General features: G+C 42.7%; 1 protein-coding gene across 1 annotated transcript in view; it reads left to right on the forward strand.

Moving 5' to 3' along the window:
* Positions 1-21,806, forward strand: part of BACE2 (beta-secretase 2) — a 55,144-nt gene that overhangs the window by 1,992 nt on the left and 31,346 nt on the right. Inside the window, exon 2 of the mRNA XM_072846880.1 lies at positions 20,500-20,588. Within this exon, the coding sequence (XP_072702981.1) occupies positions 20,500-20,588 (89 nt within the window). The remainder of the gene's footprint in view (positions 1-20,499; positions 20,589-21,806) is intronic.

Genomic DNA, 21,806 nt, shown 5'->3' on the forward strand with positions numbered 1-21,806 from the left:
ATTACGTGTGATGGAAGGTTTCAGATAAACTTGCCTCAGTGGTTTTTTTCCATCTGAAAAAAGCTCTGAATCTAGTTGCAAAGCTTTTACTATTTTGAACTAGTTCTGAGTTCCTGCAAAGTTAATTATTTAAAAGACCACCGCTGGTGTTTAGCACATGTGAAGTTTTATTCATGAGTAGGCCCACCGAGGTTCTAAGTAAGGTTGTAAATGCGCTTGTGTTTCCAAAATCAGATCTTGGCATGTAGTGACTCAGTAGAGTGCAGTTAAAATTTATTCTCTACTTTTGATGGAGACGAATTTGTTATCTCATTCCCTGCCTGAAACTGGAAGACTTAAAGATCACAAATGTACTTGTTTTTCTGCTTTGCAGTGAATAGTATAAAGCTGCAAAGCCGCTACAGGCTAGTGCTACTCGAATCCTTCACAGTGCTGATACTAAAAGCGAGTATCTTGATACTGCCAAGCGTTGGGATCGTGTTAAACTCTTTGGGCAAGTAGTTGCTGGAGTCAGAGTGGGCCATGATCAGGTAGAAAAGGAGAGATGTCTCTTATTGAGTTAAATGGTCCCCCCAACCTGACTTTGCCTCATGTTAGAAGCTGCAGTGTAAAGTGATGCTTGGACACCTTCCTTTACTCTTGCACCCCTCTGGCATGGGACTTTCCCCCAAGCTAACTCCCTTCCTCACCCAGGCCTCTCCCAGGACTGCCGAGCCCACACAGCGGGTAATGCTGCCCTGACATTTTGCCAAGGGGGAAGAAGGATACTGGCAATGAAGAAGAGCTGCAGAGCAGCACGGCTTCGCTTCTGCGCTGTCGGAGCAGAAACGTGGATGGCAGAGCTGCTGCTCCGGACGGTGTCGCAGGGAGGGGGTGGGTAAATGCAAACAAGGCAGTAGTGGACCAAGACCAAGTAGCAGGTTGTGAGAAAAGAGGCACAAGACTCCGTGTCGCGGTTACGGTAGTGTTGGTGCCTGGTAACTTTGGAAGCGTGTGCGTTAAGTGTTGAAAGCTACGGTGCCAGTATGGGGAATGAGCATTTGTGAAAGACTTCAGCACCCCTGAGCTTGCTTTACTGCTCAACTGCATTTTTAGAAATTTTCCTTTTTTGATTTCTGTTCTTGGAAGGAAGTTACTACGAAAGAATTTCCTTTTTCAGGTCATTTAAGGCACACTGTTTGGCTTTCGTTCCAATTCTGATTTGTCACATAGCAGATAAACACAGCACAGAACTGAGTTTCACAATGGCAGTTCTGAAATACTTGTTCTGACGATATAAAAATAGAGCAGCTGTGTGAAGTCAAATTTATTTTATTTTCAAGAGAGAAAACTTCAGTGCAGTCAATCCAGTTTTGCAAAGTGTTTGCAGCCAAAGTGTTTCTGCTCGTTTCCAATTTTATAATACAGTATCCTTCCTAATCATATCAGATCTCCAGACTAGCTACCAGGTCGGTGTCAACTGTCATTACCCCCATTAATTCTCATTCATTCACATGCAGATCTACTTAAGAATTATGTGAAAGGTGAAAAAGAAGGTCTATTGTATTGAAGTGCGATATATTTGTCTCTTATTTAATGGATGCATTATTGTGTCCCACTTCTGATAAGGATTATGTGCCTTACACCTGTCTGTATAGGTGCACTTCTTCCAATTCCAGATTTAAATAAGAGGTGGCAAGAGCCCAATATGAATTGTGTGCACTGTTCTTACTTCTTATTTCTTCAGATAATCTGATGGAATTCCTTTGCTCTATCTTTTATTATTTTGCCTGCCCTGAGATTATAAGCACTGTGAGGAATTGAATAAAAGATCATTTAGGGGTTTTTTGCTATCTTCACTGCAGTTCTCTTCATATTAATTTTGTTTCTCCTACAAGCTTTTGACCAATAGAATAGTCAAACTCTTAAAGCACCCCATATTCTTTCACAGCTTTCTTGAAGTCCATCTGGACTGCATTAAATGTTTGCAAAGAAAGTACTGTTGCCTCATCTTGCCTCTTGTGCTAGTTTTCATTGTATGAGCTAGTGGTAGTCCTGCCGGTCCCACTGCATTTCCAAATTGTGTTTTTATTAAGACCAGGTAAATGTTATTCCTGCAATTTCATTGTGAAGAGAGGCCGGGCATGTGCCTCCTGAGAGCTGAGGGTTATGTAGCTGTGGTCTGATTAGTGGGTATTGAAATCACGATAGGATCTGACTTGTGCTCTGAATGCCACAGCTCCTTTTTGAAATTTCAGTGTCAATTTTTCATTCTATGCCTGAAGAGGTTTTGTCTATTGTTTTTTCCTAATGGCGGTTTGTTCTGTGCAGGGGGTGAGCAAAAACCTGTCCTGTACACTTGCTCTGAAGTTTTAAGGTCAACATGAATGTTGGGTCTAACGGCCTTCACTGTGAAACACAAACTCCCATTTCCATGTAATTGATGGGAGGTTATCTTTCCTTCAATTTCTTCCAGCTATTAAAGAAAAGAAGAATAGAGAGGGGTATGTATTAAACACCTCAAGTGTGTCATGAACTCTTATAATTTATAGCTTGGTATTTTGAAGATGATGAACACACACATTAGCACGTTCTGAACATGCAGCCATTCTTCCTTAATTGTTGATAGCTCTTATTTCCTGAGTGTTGGAAGGAATGAAGATTGTGAGGAAAGATTCACCTGCTCTTGTAATTTCATCGCTTCACTAGTCTTGCTATATTAGGTGATAAGGGCCTGATTTCTGGAGCTGTGCTATTCCAAAAGAAGCTAAGCTCTGCTTAGTTTTGCTGAAGGGAGGTTTACTGTCTTTCTAGATACAGGAAGTTTTGAAAATGTGATCCTTCCATGTTCAAATACTAGCAGGCAAGCTCCAACTCAAGTCTCTCTCTCTCTCTCTCTCTCTCTCTCTTTTTCTTTACTTTTTTTTTTCCAGTAATTATGTGGGTCTCTTGTGTTTATTTTTGAGCTCTTTATGAAAGCTGAAAAAAGTTGAGGAGCAAAGACTAGTGCTGTGGTGTATTGGAGTATTTTGAGGTGGCAGCGTCAAAATCCCTCCAGATCCTTCTAATGGAAGTACTATTGAAATGCAAAATATTCCTGTTGTTAAATGATGAGTTGGGTAGATTTTGGCTGTTGTTGTTGGATGCCTGCAAAATAAAAAGGACAAAGACCTGAAAGTCATAAGACAGGACTAATATAGTGATGTACTGTGGTGCAGTGGGGTGTAATGTATTTTTGACCAAAGACAAAGCAAACAAACATACCAGGTTTGGGTATGACAGAAAGGTCCCTGCCTTGACAAATTAGCATTCTGGCACCTCCTTCCTTACAAAATTAGCCCTCGCAAGAGGGACTGCATGGAGGTAGTGGAGCCTGTGCTATAAAAATAACCTAAAACACGAGTATTAATTACAATGCACTTGCCCTGAGTAGAGTATAGCAGAGTTAGTGTTTTGTAGCAAGGCTTTGCCTTGCTGTGTTTGTAAGCGGGCTGCAATGGCCTGTGATGTCTATGCGCAGGGTGACACTGAATGGAAGAGGCTCATCATGGTCATTCCTCAGGATGTGCTCCTCTCCCAGGGTCAGTTGGATTAGAGCCCCACTAACTGCTCCTTTAAAGGTGCTTTCTCTCCTTCAGAGAAATGGTGGAAACTTTATTTTCCAGGGTCGCCGACCATAGCAATCATGCATTCAGATCCTGGTGGGTTGGAGCAGAAGATCTGTTGTGAGGAACAGGGATGGTGGCAACAGGTGTCAGGTTCACGCTTTTTACCACTCCTTGCATTTCATTCCCTATCAAGGCAAAAGCATCAGTTGAATTTGGAAAGAGGAAAGTAGAGAGTGAGCAAATAACTATTTTGCCTGTTATTAAGAAGTGAATTAGTTGGGATTTGGAGTAGAAATGAGATGAAAACAAACCAGTGGACAAAAGAAAGCCCATGTGGAATTCCCGTATGTTTGGGTGTTTGGGATTATTAAGAAAGGAATCCTTTTTCCTTTGAATTTTTTCTTTCCCCGCCCCCCCCCCCCCCCCGACCAGAGGGCTGTGAGCTCTAGGGATGGTGTCTGGAAAGACAGATTCAAAAACTACTACACCCTGCAGGGGTCTTTATTTTTGTGAAGGGCACTTATGACTTTGAGTCTGCGAGGACACATCAGCTATTACATTGCCTCCACATTTTATTATCTTTGAAAATTTCTCACTTATTGTAGGTGAAGTGAGTCTGACCTGAAATGTTATCTGGTCATTGTCAAGTATAGCTACATTTGAAAAAGGAAGCTGATACAATGGCATACCCTTGCACGTGTGCATCTCCCGTATGAATCAGACATATCTCTTTCCCTTTTCTTACTGGCTGTAAAATACAGATTTAATCATAAATTGTGTAAATAAGTGAAGGAACTTGTTGCTCCTATTTCTGCCCAGATTAGGACTTGAGATCAGATCTTCAAAGTAAAGGAGGCAGCACTCAGCTGCCTAAGAAAAAGGAAGTGTTTTTTCCTGCCATTGATGGGACTGTCATACATCTTGCTGCTTTTCAGCCTGGTTTTGCTATGTGGATCTGAGCTCATGAAGCAAATGCAGTACATGTTCTACAGATACCAGACTGCTGTTAAAATCAAAAGTTTTACATTTGAATGTGTACCTGTTTGTTCAGTGTCCTTCAAAGTACTTGAAATAGCCCAGGACTGAAATAGATTTTATTTGCAATTTTTTGCACATTAACTCCCTTGGTTTTAAAATAACAAGTTAGCTGACTATCTATCTCCTCTTCTCTGCATATGCCTACATCGCAGCCACTCGTGCGATTGGATTGCGGCGTTCAAGAACCGAGCTAGTAGAAACCAGCTAACTCAGGTTGGTAACTGTCTGGTTGTGACAACAAGGACCTCCGCATGAGCGATCTACCGTGCTTTTCCGGGTGGCTCTGCAACACGCAGCGAGCTCCGTTACTGCTGGCAGCACCTGAGGTAGCTCGAGCTCATCTGCATCCACCGCATGTTTTGGTTTTGCTACAGCAGCGGCTGCATGCTCTGCGCAGCAAAGGCTGCAGCAGCCCAGAGCCACCCGAGAACCTTGCTGAGGAGCCTGGTAAACTTCTTCCTCTTGGGATGAAAGTTTGGCCACTGAACCTGCTACTGCCCACGTGCCAGCCCTTTCGGCGGGCTTCCTCCAGGCATGGCTGTCCAATGGGCTTTTGGCCGTGCTTGTCCGAGCGCGGTCATGTAGCAAAGTCAGCTCTCATGCCTTCAGAAAGCCTTGGGCCAAAGTCAACGTTTGCTCCCTCTTTTGCCAAAGGTTGATAAAATAATACTCTTTCTCCTCTTCTCTCTCATCCACCAGAGTTGTTCCCTTGTTCTTCCTTTTGCCTGTCTCTCCTTCTTCTGCTCTCCCTGCCTTTTTATTTCTAAGAGTATTTTATGAGGAGGGTGGGGGGGGACAGATGTTCTAGAGCTTGGTTTTGGTTTTGTAAGAATCCTTCTTGAATAGATTAAACCTATGGGGTACGGCAGAGAGGGAATTTGAGGAAAATAAGCTACATAGGAAAAATCTTATTTGAGTGAAAATTACAATTCATTGAATACAATTGATGTGTCATAATTAAAAGGATCTTTTGAAGGGAGTCTGTTAAGACAGCAATTGCACTGTACAATCCTTTTTTCCCCTCACCACTGCTTACTAATAATTTGAAATTGTGAAAAATAACTTACTTGTAGATTTTGTCCTCTTTGCTCAGCTTGTGAGTACTAAAATTAGTTGATTTTATTTAGCTTTATGGTTGGTTTATTTTTGTACCTACTTACTAGCAAAAACTGCTGTTAAGCTAGACTGTATGTGTTTAGGGAAAATGTCTCAGTTGTTGCTAGTCTGGTTTTATTTTAAAAGAGGAAAGGTATTAACACTGCATTGGTAAGCTTCTCTTCCTTAAAGACACAAATGAATCCATTCCTAGGGATCTAAAACTGCTTGATAGCACTACTTTTTCCTATTAGATTTTTTGTTTGTTTTTTAAAGAACAAAATGACAACTCAAGAACTGAGAGTCACCTCTCCGCTTGAGGGAGGGAGTGTAAGCCTTCTCGCATTAAAAGCCAGCTCCTGCCATTTGGCAGGGAAAAAGTAATTGGCTCCTTTTGACAGCCATCTCTCAGATAATTCCTTGATATTAATTTGTGGATCTCTCTGAGAGAGTGGGCTGTAGATGAGCACCTCGGAGCCCACCGCGGTGCTGTGGCTTCTGCTCAGGCTCAGGTCAAGGCCAGATGTGAGAATTTTCTCGCCCACCCAGGCTCGCTCTGTTTCTTACTTTGCTACCATAGGAAGCTTCATATGAGAGAAGATCAGCCATTTGGAGCTTCTACAGAAACAAAAGACTTACCTGCTAAGCCATCGTATGGAAGGTTGGGTCCTGCGTGTCCCCCCTTGAAAATTTTATTGTGGTATTAGGGAAGAAAAAAATACATCAGGTCAGCAGAAGGTAAATTTTGAAGATTGCCTTTGGAAGCAATAGTTTTGGCATAGAAAATAATATATGAGGGTGTTTATTTCAACTGCAGGCTTCCAATCTATCTTTGAAATTGCGACTTTGCATAATCTTGAGGAAGGTTTTTTCTCTCATTTTTTTCTACCTAGTTGGAAACTTTACTTCTGAAATTCAGTTATGATACCTGTTGATACAGAAGCCTTGACTGTCAGTGTTTGCAGCATAAGAAATTAACAGTTGTAGCATCTTGTCAAGACAGAGCATGCTATGCCAATTTGGAAGGTCTTCAGGGCGATATTACCATGCTGTTTAAGCGTGGTATGGAGAGACCTATGCTTTCATTCACTGTGCTGTCTACTAGATGTCTGCTACGGGTAAGAGTGAAATGTGAGGCATGTCAGAAAATGATTCATCAGTCCTACTGATGCTTTTCTGTGACTAAAGACATTTTTATTTAATTCATTTGTTTTTCTTCTTGGTGACTCTCAGGTTGCAAGTAAGACAGAGGAGTCCAAAGGTGGTCACACCTTCAAAAAGTCTGGGAAGTGCTGTAGCAAGATAACATCTGATGCAGTCACAGTGCTTCAGTTTATCTGTCACAGAATAATCTTCTCATTACTTCACGGATGCAAAGTCCTTCAGGGAGTAACACAAACATTTCACATGATCCAAAGTGCCAGATTTTTGCATTTGGACTGCTGAGATAAATAATGTATGGGAAGAAAAAAAAAGAAGCTCAGAAAATGTCTCAACAGCTGTAGTCATGAATGCTGGTGTGTGTTACATGTTCCAGCTAAAGTTAACTTTCATTTGCACTGGCTGAGCCTTCAGGTTAACCTTTTCTTGGCAAGTGACCAAATACTAGTGATACTATCTGCGCATTTTTGTTCAGGTTTGGAAACTTTCTCCACGGCAGGTGTGCATGACGTTTGCTGATGGGTGAACTTCCACAATTCCAGTGGCCTGAGCACCATCAGCTCCAGCATGTAGGCAGCAACGTGGCTGCGCTTGCTGCCTTCCTCATAGTGCGTAAAATGTTGGAGCCCTGGGCTGCTGTGGGACCTGAGGTACCATCATCACGTGATGGGTTGTAAGCCTTGGCCAAAGTAGAAGGTAGCTTACTCCTACGTACAGGTTGATATTTGGAGGAATGGGTAGTGGGAAGCTGTCTTCTGTGTGATGTTGCAGTGCACAGTAGCAGACTTCGTCAACTTGAGAGCGTAAAAAAGTCTTTTAACTTCCTGCCCTACAAACTCAACCTGGTATCTGGAAATAAAGCTGTGTTCCTGCACGCCTCTGTGTTCTCCTGTGTAATAAAGATTTTTATAGTGGAACTTGGTTAACAATTGTAATGATGTATGAGCCACAGGCGAAGCTAGTTCATTTCCCAGAGCTGCTGCCTCTACAGTATTAGCCAGGGTAAAGAGTAAAGAGTGCATGTTTGAGAAGGAGAGAGAGAAATAAATGAGTCCAATAGCAGGGGGAGGAACACTGCTGCTTTAAAAAAAAAGAATTTTAAAAAAATCATCTCTTATTTCACTTGAGAATCAAATCTGCCTTTTAAATTGCCCTGCCAAATTTTTTAGTAAAAATGTTAGAATAAATATGAATATAAAAGATTGTTCTTATTTTTAATAAATCAAACACATTATTGTGACATTGCTTAACAGCTTCCCCCCCCCCTGCCCTCCCTCCCCCCGATCAAGTAGTCTTTCCTGCTATGATGGAGTGGAAAGCTGCTTTCTGTGTGTGCCTTTGAACTCCCCTGTACAATTCCAAGAAATACCCATGATGGCAATCAAATTCTGCTCTTTGGTAATATCCTACATAGGTCAGGTGGAATGGGGAGCAAAAGCCTTCTGTCTGTTGTATTGCCTTTATTAATTACAAGGGAAATAAAAACACTGGAGTTGCATCACCTTGTTTGTGCTCTGAGACCTGGGTCTGCCTGTGTACATTCCTGTGGCTGCTTAAGACGGCACGGACCAGCGGGCAGCTGCCTGACCCTACGCCTTTCCCCAGAGATGTGGCACAGCTTTTCTAGCAGGGAATACAATCTGAATAACCAAATTCCAGTCCTTGTGCTTGACATACCTGCACTTGCTTTTTTTTTTTTTTTTCCCCCTCATCTCTTCCCTCCCTCCCCTTGCCTGCAGCAGCAGATCCAGTCATGTCCCTTTACTGTCCATGTAGCAGCAACCCAGTAGGTGTGCGAAAGTATGCGATCGTGGCTGTTTCTGGGCAGAAAAGCAGCAACGGAGGTGGGAGCTGCTATGGCAGGCAGGGAAGAGGTAGTTCAAGGGAGTTAAAGGATGGGTAAATGCAGGGACCGGTCTTTTCAGCTCCCCAGGCTGAAACATCCCAGTCTGGCAATATGAAATACTGTTTCAGGTCTCATATGTTAAACAAAATCTGGCAGTGCTACAAGTCCAGTCCTGAAGAACAAGTTGTGGCATTTTTATAGCAGAGGTCATGCCTTGAAGTACAGGGAGTTCATAGCTGGTTTTCCAAGGTGTGTGCTAATTTATTTACCTCTCCATGTCCAACAATCTTGGCTAATCCAGGGATCCCAGTGCGTGCATGTGGGATTGTCGGTAGTTTCCTGGCCTCCAGGAGGGAGAGGCTGCTTTCACAGCCATGAACTTGATTTAAGCAGCAAGGTGGAGTTTCCCATGTAATCCTGTCCGTTGGCTTTCATGTTTTGGGAAGGTTGATCATTTCACCATTGCAACGTATGGATAGAGAAAACTCAAGAAAAATGATGCTTATCCACTTTGGTTTTGCTACAGTGTTTTAGGGGAACAGCTGGAAAGTATCATATAAGCATTCGGTGTCCTTATTGAAGAAAAGCACTGAAAAAACATGAGCAAGCCCTTCCTGAAAGCAGGCAGTAAGTGCGGCTAGAAGGACGTTACAGTGAGCAGCCCCACTGCGGGGTAGGGCAGCACCGCTGGGAACAGCCTGTTCTGGGGAGAACAGATAGACCTGACATGTCAGGAGTGTCCTGCCTTCACCTTTCCTTCTCGCAGCTCTCCAGGCTTTGAAAAACCTTTGCTACCAAACACCCATCTCCAGAACTAACATCTTGACAGAGGAGGGGAAAAAAACCTGAAAAGAATCGTGTCGCTACGAGAGCGAGTTGACGGGGGGAGGAGAGGGAAGAGATCGGACCCGGCGTGCAGCCTTCTCAAAGCACTGATTTTTCTCACTGCTGTCCTGCAAACTTCTTTTTCTTCCTACCTGTCTCCAAAATGCAGCCTTTTTCAAAGTTAATCGCTGCCTTCAAAAGCTTCTTAAATATTGCAGGAGCAGCTTTGGCACTTGGTTTCGTATCTCCAGTGCAACTTGAAATCCAGGTGTTTGTTTAAATTTGAGATTGAAGTTCAGATCTTTGGTGTGAGGGAGAGACCTTTTAATGAAGGTAGAAATACAGGAGCGAGACTGAATCTCTCCTGAGAGGCTTCTGCCCGCTGCTGAAGGGCAAGGGTACTATGGTGTCTTTGACAAAAGGGAGATTTAAAATAAAATAACAGCACTGGTGAGGTTAGAGATACCTCCTAGCCTACGCTCAAGAGCGTTAGGAATGGGCTTCGTAGGCTATGGTGAAGTTTGAAATGTGGCCCTTGATTAATTCTGATATTTCAAAATGGCACAGTAAACACAGGCAGTGACTCATGGTGTAGAAGCTTGTACAACATGAGGAAGGTTTAAAGATTAGTCAGTTCAAGCCTTCTTGAGTTTACACAGTGTAGCTTGGCTCTGTGCAAATGTGTAAAACTGTTTCAGTCTTACAGATACTGCAGTTGGAGGGTTGTTGCTTTAGTTTCAAAACAAACTTTTTTTTTTAATAGTGTAGGACTTCTGAGGCTAGGTAGAGAAGAACTAAAAATGCCTTTTTTTTATTTTTTTCCAGACAGCAATTTCTCTGAGTCTAATGAACAACAGAGGTAAAGAAAAGGGTGACCTGACAAAATGAATTGGAAGCTAATTTTGGAGAGCAAAAGCCTCAGAAAATTGAAATTCTGAACTGTATGCAGCTTCTAACTGTAATCATTCACTGGGTATAATACATTAATGTAGGCTTACTGATTTCATTTCCTTTAAAAAAAAACCCAAAGCAAAAAGCCCTCCTTGGATATCATATTCTGAAAGGTAGTGTATTAGCATGATGAGTCTCTTTCTCCTCTTTTTTTTTTTTTCTTCCTAAAAAAACCCCTCTGAGATTGTTTGACATAAGACTCTTTTTTAGAAGTATCATGCCCTAAGTAGTGCTGGTAAACAGAACAGACGTAGCAGACATTTAACCTAAGACACTTGAGGTGGATGGTTTGTTGTTTTTCAGTGAGGTGGTTGTCTTTTTTTACAGAGAAAGTTTAGCTTCAGGTCAACTGAAAAAATTTGACAGTGGTTTTTTTTCAGGAATGAAGCGAGACAGGCTGTGGTTAAGCACAAGGGTACAAGTGCATAGAGGCTTGCTGAGGGAGCTATCTAGGCACAGCAAACCCCTTTTTCGCTGGCTGGTGGTGTGTGTGCCCCTGCATTGTGAAACACAGCCGTGCAGCCCTTTGCCCACCTCCACTGCCCTCCTATTTACTGCGCAGCTAGAAGCTGTCCCTCTCCTCAGGTCCTCCTACAGCACCCATAGCTCCGTGGACTACCAGACGTCTGATGTGGCTGGCCATTGCTCCAAAGAGTTCAAAATCCTGCTGGGCAGCACCCAGCAGTGCTCGCTTGGTGGTTTCAAAGCAAGAAAGAGGTTTAAGTTGAGAAGGTGACTTTGAAATCTGTAATGGCATTCACGAGCGTATCTCCAAGAGTCAGGCTGGTGGTCGAGACAGACTTCAGGCTTTTCTTCAGTTTCTTTTTAGCTGTTGAATTATTGAATTAATAGCTGTCTCTCCAACACCTTTGTCCCCCACGTTGTCTGGGGATGGAGGAGTTGGGCTCTGGATGAGATGCTTACTAATTTAGATGTGGCACAGAGTGTAGACGTAGCTGGTCTCTAAACCAGGGCTGTGTGGGCACAGGGGTTCCTTGTGAGTCTTGCAGTTAGACCTGAGAGTTGGTCCCAGTGGCATTCAGCTTGCAGTCTCCCTTGTCTCATCAGTGCTGTACTGTAATTAGCAGAAAATTGATGGATTTAATTCCTATGTACCTACTAACAGGTGGAAACATGCTCTCGGATTTAGCAAGAGCTGTGTCCATACTTAAGTGCAATTAGCTGATGTCTTCTGCATTCATTCTTTAATTTCAGGGTGTGTTTGTGGGATTTTTTAAATCTTCTATTCATCTAGACACTCATTAATCTTTCAATTCAAGAACATGTTTAGTATAAATATAGAAAATATATAGATTTTCCTCACTCAAATTTTGAGCACTTGGGTGCCATACTGCTTTAGTAAGAACAAACAGTCTACCTGATGTTAATGTGCGTTACTGGCTACACTGGGAAAGGCTGATAAAGATATTAGTTGGCTCACATGCAATCCCTTTTTTCTGGAAGTTGCGGCTCTCAGGGGAAGTTTTTTTTCTGGAAGTTGCGGCTCTAATGTCTGTTAGAAGACTATCACAGTCTTCCTCAGTCTTATCAAACCAGTCCAAGCCTTCCAATGGGTATTTACAGGTGAGATTTTTCTAGACCTCTAGATTATTGTTGTTACTGAACTTTCTCTAACTAGGCCAGATTTTCCTTAAAACCCAATGCCTAGAACAGGGCATGACTTCAGGTGTAGCTGGTTTAGGTGAACGAGAGGGTTTCTTCATATACCTACGTTCTGTAGGGTATGGGAGAGGGATATGGGATATGGGAGAGCAATTTGTATCGGGGGGGGGGGGGGGGAAGAGGAAAAAAAGGTTAATCTTTTCCGAAACGTCAATGAGACAAAATTGCTACGATTCACACAGCTCTAAGATAAGCAAGTAATAGCTCATGTTCAACAGCAAACCATGTTCATATAGCATGAATAGGATGGATGAGTTGTATGATAAATCTAGACACAGCAAATAAATTTCAGCCTGAAAAATAAGATACCACATGAGACAGCATGTGCAGAAAGAATGCTAATGTTTAGGGAACCGAAGACATTGGCAGAAAGGAGAGAACAGAAATGAAGAATAGATATTTTGTTTTGTTACCAGGATTGATTGGCTGACTATTTTTTTTGTCTTTAAACCATAATAGCCTTCCCTTATTGTCAAAATGATAATATATATAAAGCACTTCCTGTAATATTTCTTTTCAAAATGACTATTCATCAGTCCCAGAGTCAGATGCTCATATTTCAACTCACAATTTAGTTTAGCAAGTTTATACTTCAGAGCAATCAGTCATTTTAGCATTTGTGTTTTTAATACAAATCTCAACTACAGAAGCACGCAGTGCTCTTAAGCACGGATAGATTGGCTAATCCAGATAGTACTTTGTAATCTTCTGGCAAAGAAAGAGATTATTGCTTTTCAGAGAGAAAAAAAAAATAGTAGAGTATTCCTCCCAGTCTAGCAATGCAGATCATGAAAAGATTGAGGGCAAAAGACTCTTGGTCTTCTGCTGGACCCAGTGCAGGTGTGAGAGTGTCTAGGCATAGCTGAGTGGTTTAGGTGGCTGGGGGAGAGAGTGAATGTAAAGGTAGTATAGATACGGGGTCAAATCCCAAGTCCTGACACCAGCTGGGAATGTGGTGAGGGGAATGACAGCAAATGCCAAACAGGTTCTGGTGGGCTTGATCTGCTACAGCCCTGAAGAGCTTCCATTTGCCATTTGTTCTTCTGCTTACTCCACAAGCTACAAACACACCACAGTTTCTGTGACAAACTTCTGCCATTGCAAAAGCAGGAATTATCTTTAGTGATATACTTGACTTTCTGGTTTGGCCAAGTTTTCATGCTGTAATAAATCACCTTCCTCTGCGTCCCCAGTGTGACGTTGCAGGGAAACGTGGGCACCACCTGCTGAACAAACGGCATTAGAAAATCATTAATCTCCGTTCCATTTTTCTTTCTCACACCACCTCTCTTATCTTGGCTGCATGGTTAAACCCTTCTTACAACTATGGGAGGATTTTTTTTGGAGGTAGTAGCAGATAGGTCTGTTTTCTCTGGTGAGGTGACCTCCCTCAGGGCACCACAGGAAATCCTTCTCCTCCCAGACTCTGCGTAACATGTGGGCCTGCCCCCTTCCTCCTCCTCCTCGAAGGTGAAGTTTGATACAGTCCAAGCTGCAGAGAGTTGTTTGGCTCTGGGTGGGGTGTTTCTCCATTGTCACCAGTGGCCATGCAGCTGTCATCCAAAAAGCTGAGTTGTTTTCTGGATTCCTCTAGTCAGCACTGGTGAGACCACACCTGGAGTGCTGTGTCCAGCTCTGGGATCCCCAGTACAAGAGAGACATGGACATACTGGAGAAAGTTCAGTGAAGGGTTGTGAAGACATTTAAGGGATTGGAGCATCTCTCACGTGAGGAAAGGCTGAGAGAGCTGGGACTGCTCAGCCTGGAGATGAGAAGGCTCAGGGGGGATCTCATCAATGTATGCTTGAAGGGAGAGTGCAAAGAGGACAGAGCCAGGCTCTTTTCAGAGGTGCCCAGTGACAAGACCAGAGGCAGTGGGCACAAACTGAAACACAGGGAGTTCCCTCTAAACATAAGGAAAACCACTTTTTCACTGTGAGGGTGACCAAGCACTGGCACAGGTTGCCTAGGGAAGTTGTGGAGTCTTCATCCTTGGAGATATTCAAAAGCTGTCTGGGTATAGTCTTGGGCAGCTGGCTTTAGGTGCCCCTGCTTGAGCAGGGGGTTGGACCAGATGACCTCCAGAGGTCCCTTCCAACCTCAACCGTTCTGTGAAGTGCCGCAGAGCAATGAGGACTGGGCTGCTCCAGCCCAGGGACCACTTACGAGCAACGAAAAATGGGGGAGTCCCATTCCTGCCCCAGTGTTCAGGAGCAGTGTGGCGGTCTATTGTACAGATAGACAAATTTACCCCTTTTTGGTTTCAGTCTTACCTGTTCAGCAAAATACGTATTACTCTACAAGCAGAAATGTGTCGTCGTGGAGGCTTTTTCGGTTTATGCCTAACTTTGCAGGCCTCTGCATCTAGACATGCTTCCAAAGATTCCTCTAACTCATCTTTTAATTAGGTTTTATTTCTGTATCTTAAGAGGAACAGATGAAGAATCTATATTAAAGCCTAGTCTTCTGAATTTTATTGGAAAGTAGGCCGTAAATGCTAATTCCAAGTAACACAGAAAAAAAGCATACAATAACTCTGCTTAAAAAGCCGCTGTATATTGTAACGTTATTAATTTGTAGAAACAAATTGCTGAAATAACCTGACGGATAGTCTGTGCCAATAATAACACATAATAACTGTAGGCAAACACAGCGTATAGTTGCTAGTGTGTTTTCTTTTTTGCATGACGGTTGTAAGCAATTCTTGCCAGATGGGCTGATAATGTAATTAGGAATCGTTGTGTTAAATGAGGCAGTATTTAAATTGGCAACTAATTTTCCTATCTATTAACCAGCTTGAAAAAGAAGAGCTGTTACCCAAATGATTTCTAGCTGCTAATCCCTAACAAGAAACATAGCACTTCTTTGCACCTTTTTTTAAGCACTGTCTAGCAAATTATTTTCTGTAGGGTTTATAATGTGTGGGACAAAATAAGAAAGAGGGAGTTAAGAGATGTTACAAGTTCAGGGGTTGTTAGATGGGGTGGACTTCTACTAAGCCAGTACATCGTGATGTGTGGTAACAGCTCATGAGCCAGTAATGGGATGCTTCCTATTTATAGTTTTTACATGTGGACAAAAAAACATTTTTACTTTGTGATAGTTCACTGTGTGGCATACTCCATCAAGCAGAGTAGGACTATAAGCCCTATTTTAAGTGTGTGTGTGGGAGAAATCATGAAAGCACAGCAGGACAAGATTTTGAACAGCATATGAATGTTAGTAGTGTGGAATGGTCGCTCTCTTTATTGGGGACGGGAGAGAAGGGAAGAGAAAGGTGTGCCCTTGGGTCAAGTTAAAATCCCAGAGAAGTCATGATCACTTGTAGTTTTCATCATGAACTCTTATGGAGCCAGCTTCTTTGGTCTGCTGGCACGTGTGGTGCAAACTATCAGTTGCCTATCATGAAGACTTTGACTGGAGCCCAGAGTAAATGTAAGGCTGAATGAGATTGATTATTATATTTATGGCTCTATCGGTGCAAATCTTATTCCTTCCCCCCCTCCCCCCCTGCCATGCTTCAGCTGAAGCAAGGTTGAAGAGCCAAATACATTTTTACAGTTTGGTTTCTTCTGTCCAGTGGTGAAACTTTATTGCTTGACCTAAGAGGATCAGACCCATTAACCTGAAAAAAACCTACAGTGGATTTTTCCATGGGCCAGTCTTTTAATGGGGATGAAGATTATCACTAGCTCAGTGTGGGTTACCCAGGGAATCACATCAAAAGCAACAGCACGACAGGGTTGCATGCAAGCCCTAGGATTCCACACCTGAAAAAGGCTGTGTATGCTAAATCATGCAGAGAGCTGCTTCAAAGAAATGCATTATGCATTTGTAGCCTGTGGGATTTGTTTTGTATATTTTTCTGAAAGTTACCAAAAACTCCCAACCTCAAACTAAAACAGGAAAGAGAAACTTAGGCGAAGTCTGAGTAGGGTGTAGAGCAGAACAGGGGCAAGGTCTGGCCCTGCTAGAGGTTGCTAGCAACCTCTATGCAACAAAAATTGAATGATTGCTACATTTTATCACTTTTCCTTGAAAATGTGAAGGAAGTCACTTTCTGAATGCACGGTGGGATAACTGCAAATTGCTGTTCACCAGGCAGTTAAATGAGGCATAGATAATGCCTAGTGTTGATGACGTATTGACACCGCTTGCTGTAACAGATAGGGCAGGTGCCTGAGCCACAAATGGATGAAGCTTCGCTGAATGAAAAAAAGATGACAGATCAATAGGCAATTTTTTTTTCTGATATCAAAATACAACAATATTCAGCAACTGAAAGCTTAAAAATATTAAAGACATAGTGGTAAGTTAAATTATTGAAGCAGGATAGCATACAGTAAGTGCTATTTGATGTTGGCACTAAATCAAGCACTGGAAAGTTTGAGGGATCCTTGAAGTATTGACAACGTGTTTGACTTCCAGTTGAAATAAATCATTATGACTGGGTTTTTTTCAGTGTCTCTACCCCTTCAGAGTAGAAAATATATAAAATGCATGGCGTAAGGAGGCTTCTGCTTTCAACGTCCCTGACTTTCAGTAAATAGTTTTGGATTTGTTTCTTTTTATAAGCACGACCTAATGGCATATAGATAGGCTGTCAGATTTCCTCTGTAAGTTTGTCATGGCAAAGGTGGATGTTACTATCTTTCTTACTCTATAGCTAGGGATCTTTATGAACCTCTTATTAATACTCACCCTATTTCAGTATAGGAAATGCATCCAGCAAAATAATCACCAGGTATGGTACTAGGTGCAGATTTTATGTCCCATGGCTGTGGTAAAGGTGACCTTCAGCGGAAAAAAAAATGGCCTTTTGCATTTGCTGTCTGCTTTGTGCTATATAGGTCTGAAGTTGAACTTGGAAGACACAATAAAAAAACCCCAAGGCTTTCCTTCTGTGCCTCCAAAAGTGAATGGAAAGTAGTCTGTCATTGTTTTTAATGCTGGGCACGTGATCCATCAGTAGTCTTTGGGCAGTTTTTCCTTCATAGCCTCGTTCAGCCGTGTCTTTCTGACCTTGGCTTTCGCAAAATCTGACTTCATCTGACACTTTCTGACAACACAGGCTGATCGCTAAATAATCAGCTCTCGGTGACAGGAAGTGATTCACTCGAAGTGGCTGTAATAAACCCAAGGAACCTGCTCCGCCTGCCCGCGAGAGCTCTGATTCACCATTTCTGGGGCTTCACAAGGAGGCAGCTGGAGAGGATGCTACCACTACTGTTGGCTCTGCCTCCACATCAGGGTCTTCTGTCCCTGGGGCAGAAAGGTAATGGCACAGAGAGGTATGACCGCTTTCCAGCTGTCACAGCGCATAGCTCAGTGAATCAAGCTGAGGTGCTGTTGATTTCGGGTTTTCGTTAGTAAGCCGGGCGGCACGATGCAGTGGCAGGGGAGTGAGCAAAGTGAGGAAGTTTGGCTTCATCTTTTAGGAGAGGGCAGGGCTGACCTCTGGAGATGGGGCAGGCCAGCAGCCCTGGACCATAGCTCCTTCGGTTGCCACCCTGTGACTTGCCAGATCTTGCCTGAAGCTCCCCCAGCAGCACCATTAAACCAGCAGCAGGCAGTGCGGAATGAAGTAGGCTCCAGTGGTGACATGAAAGTGGTTCTTAATGAGACGTGAAGGCACTAAAGAAAATTCAGGCCCAAAGGGTAGCCAGGAGAGAAAGAGAACTCAGTAAGTTATACCCACCCCAAAATGAGCTGCTAATCACTGGCGCTATTGTGAGGACTACAATAAATCAGTGTCTGCCCTGGCCGCCTGCATCTCATTATGCACAAACATGCGGATAGAGAATGTCAGCCTCAATAGCGATCTGTCATGTGAATGCTGCTGTGTCCGAGTGGGCTGGCACTTGCATGGTTAGCCGGCTTTGTATTTGCTTTTTTTTTTCTTTTTTTTTTTTTGTGGAGGATATCTGTTTTCTTTTGGAAATGTTGATTTGCTCAGTACTGTGGGTAGTAAATTTGCCCTTTTCTTCAGTGATTTGTGAATTCTGTGATGATTACATTGTATTTAAGGTGTGGGGGTAAAATATCTTTCAAACATGTCATATTTAGTGATTGGGGTTTTGTTTGGGTGGGTTTTTTTTTTTTCCCCGAAGTCCTCCTCCGTGTATGGTGTCATGCATATTACTGAAGCTAGGGCAACACCTACATGTATTTATGCAGCTGATGTATGGTTCCCATTACTCAAGCATCACAGACGGCCTCAGAAAGGCTAATTAATTTAAGCCCTGCAGCACCCCTTTGAGGCAACTTTTGTTGGTCCTGATAGATGCACACATTGTAGCTGCTCTTTGTTATTTATTTTTAATATGATTTCTATCCCAGAGAGGGGGCGGAAAAAGAACAGTTCTTACTTTGTTAGGTAGTTGACAAAATGTTAGGCTTTTGATATTGTTGAAATAAGGTATGTGGCAAACTTTGGATTTTATTGCAAGCCATGCCTCAGAGGTTCTTATTTTTTTTAAAGCCTCAGCTCCTGGAGCCAGGTGAACTTGTAGATGTCCTTTTGTTTTTAAATGTCTGTGTCTAGCTCATGTGGTTGCAAAATAAATTTTAATGTATTGTCTCCACTTAGTCTAAAATCTGGGATGCAGTGAGGCACTTGACTAAGGTTGTGGGTTTGTTTCTTTTTAGTCTTAAAATTTTTGCACGATTAGGACTGGGAATACCAATGAGAGAGTGTGCATGCAGTTCAGAAGAGAGTCCTATGTATTACTACTTGGTTTTGTGTTCATGTTTTAATTTCAGAGCTCCTCAGTCCCATAATATTAACTAGGTAAAACAAGGGTAACCATCTCCTCCCTCCCCTCCATGTGCAAACCAAAGATGTTCTTGAATGATGACTCATACTTTTTTTGTCTGTGCTCAGTCTTAAACTTATTCAAGAAGGATTCAGCATATCTTCTCCAAATTCTTTATCCTCCTTTGTCTTTACTCTCCTTTCTGAGCTCGGCCCTGTTTCTCCACTTCCTTTGTCAACACTAAACTCGTTTCCCCTGTCGTTCTCTCTTACCCTTCCCACGTCCACTTTCAGTGCTAGATCCCTAGCTACCTTACATCTTAAGAAGTGATGAGGACTACTAAAGTGGCTGGTTCGAGCTGGCTTTAAACCACGGGCAACCCAGTCCTCGTGTCTCACTCCCTCCTACATGAAAATTCTTAATTCCTTAATATTTTTCTGAGGAGCAGGTGTCCCCTACTGCCTAGGGCATAATTTCACGATCATTTTAAGGCAATCTGAGACCACACTGTCATCAAAGGAAGCAAACGCCCTTTTCTAGTATCTGTTCCTACCATCTCTTTTCAAGTAGCTGTCTGGTATGGCAGATTGCTAATTTTTTTTTGGTAGCTGTAGGTGAGGAGCTTGATCTCATTTGCATCACAGCCCCATGGGTATGAGTGCTTATGCCAAAAATCCCTGGGAAGCGTCCAGCCAAAAGCAGGGAAAAAGTGTGACCACTGTTTTTGGTAGCAGTACAGTCTCTGACTGACTGAAATTGTCATTTAATGCCACCTGTAGTTTCAAAGTCTTGCTGAAAGAGGTGATCCTGCATCTGGCTGCTCGCTCCCGTGCTGTTACCTTCTGATTTGTGTTAGCACAAGCTGTCATGCAGCTGTGGTGAACCAGCCTGCTAACTTGAGCCAAATGGGGAAAGGAAGCGTCTCGTTTTGTCTGTGTGGTTTTGTTAGGCAATTTTTGTCCTAAATCATCCTCCCAATTAACCGAACAAGTGGCCCACTCTCAGGCCGCCTTTCAGTCCATGCTTTTTACACTGTTTATAAATCTGCCATCCTCCTATTTAAAGGCAGTGAAAGCTGTGGTAGGTTGCTGCTGCTTGGGATGAACTGGGCAATGTTCCTGTGCTCTCCAAGCCACGAGGAAGCTTCGTGCTTCTGCTTACTTCTTCTCAGACTCGCACTCAGCCCCTACCTAGAAACCTCATAAGCTCTAAGGCAAACAGTGCTTTAAACAGTACGCAATTCAGCGTGTGACCCGAACGAGCCAGGTTGCCGAGACACATGGGTTGGGCCAAAAAGAAATTTAAGATGGTCGTGAATTCCTCTGCTGTGCAAATATGAGCTTGTTGGGTTTTCCCCTTTCCAGGAACATGACTGTTTTAAAGCATTTCAGGGGCTGCAGCAGCATATCTTTCCCAAAAGTGACACTTTGTATTTATTTTTCAGGGCAACTTTCATTATAATGTTAAAACTGAAGGTAGTTTAGAGAAAAACTGTAATGATTTTTTTGTTTGTTTAGTTGGATATGAAAAACACCTCTCCTTTCTTCTGTTTCGGCAGTTAAATATTCTGGTTGACACTGGGAGCAGTAATTTTGCTGTAGCAGGTGTGCCTGATCCTGATGTCACCTCCTACTTCAATACTGAGCTGTAAGTACCTGTTCTGCACGCCGTGATGGGTTAGGGTGTCTTTTAGATTCTGACTCCTCCATGCAAAAGAGATGGTAAGGCAGTTCGTGGGGCTCCTGTGACATTCCATGAGAGTGGGATGTTTGTTGCCTGAATGGGAAGATTGGCCTTGCCTGATGCGAAGCCCTGCCTGACACCATGAACGGTCCCACTGAGCTCTGAGCGCAGCACTGATTAGAGCTGGAGAAAAAATAAGATTACAGGGTAAAAATCGTCTGCAAAATCACACCTATTTCAGCCAATTTCTTATCCGAATAGCCTTGGAAGGAATTAAAAGTTTAAATATACTTTCCCTTTGTTTAGAAACAAAATTAAAACCCAGTAATTGTATCTGTTGCTTGACACTTCATCCAAACCCAAAATTGGTTAGTCAAATACTAATTTGTTGTTTAGTTTGGCCAAGGGCCTCAATCAGTTAGTGATCTCGACAGACCCTGCTGAATCTGGTTGTTTACAAGATACGACTTGCTGGGTTTGGTGCTTGTTATGCGCTAAATTTGCTGTGTTTAGCATGAGCTGACATTAGTCACAGCCACACACAGCTTTATCTGTCTGAATCACTCTCCCTCCTTTCTTCCTTCCTTTCTGCCCTTCTCTAGTTTCAATTATTTCAGGTAAACTTCTCCAAAACACAGTGTCTGTCTTTAGCTGAAGCACATGGATAAAAATACTTACAGGACTGGGGGGCTTGAGAGTATCACCATTCTCATTATCTCTTTATGTATTTTAACATGGAGTTTTGCACTTTTTTTCCAATCAGATGCACTGGTGATGGAGGGAAAGCCAGTATTTCCATCTGTTGCATATTCAGATGTTACTGGAGATATTTCACATCTCACTCTGATATGACACAGGTCTGGAAAGTCCAGAATTTGCACTTGAAAGCTGTTTCTGTGCTACTGCAGAGTTTTACATACCAGCTATCCCCTTCTATAGGTAGTGGCTAGAGGAAACTTAATTCCAAGGAATTAGAAGCAGAAGCATTCCTTCTCCCTTTTCTCTTAAGTGATGTTATTTTGTCTGGAAGGGCAAGGCCTCTCTCATAAGAACCATGAACCATTAGAAACAGCAAACACAGTTGTGTGTTGAGAAAGGCTGTGAAATCGCTTGAAGGTTACAGTCTCTTATCAATGTTCTCAGTGTACACTGTGTTTTGAGACCTTTGATATAAAGTTAATA

This window comes from Ciconia boyciana, chromosome 1, assembly GCF_034638445.1.
Source record: "Ciconia boyciana chromosome 1, ASM3463844v1, whole genome shotgun sequence".
Taxonomy (NCBI): domain Eukaryota; kingdom Metazoa; phylum Chordata; class Aves; order Ciconiiformes; family Ciconiidae; genus Ciconia; species Ciconia boyciana.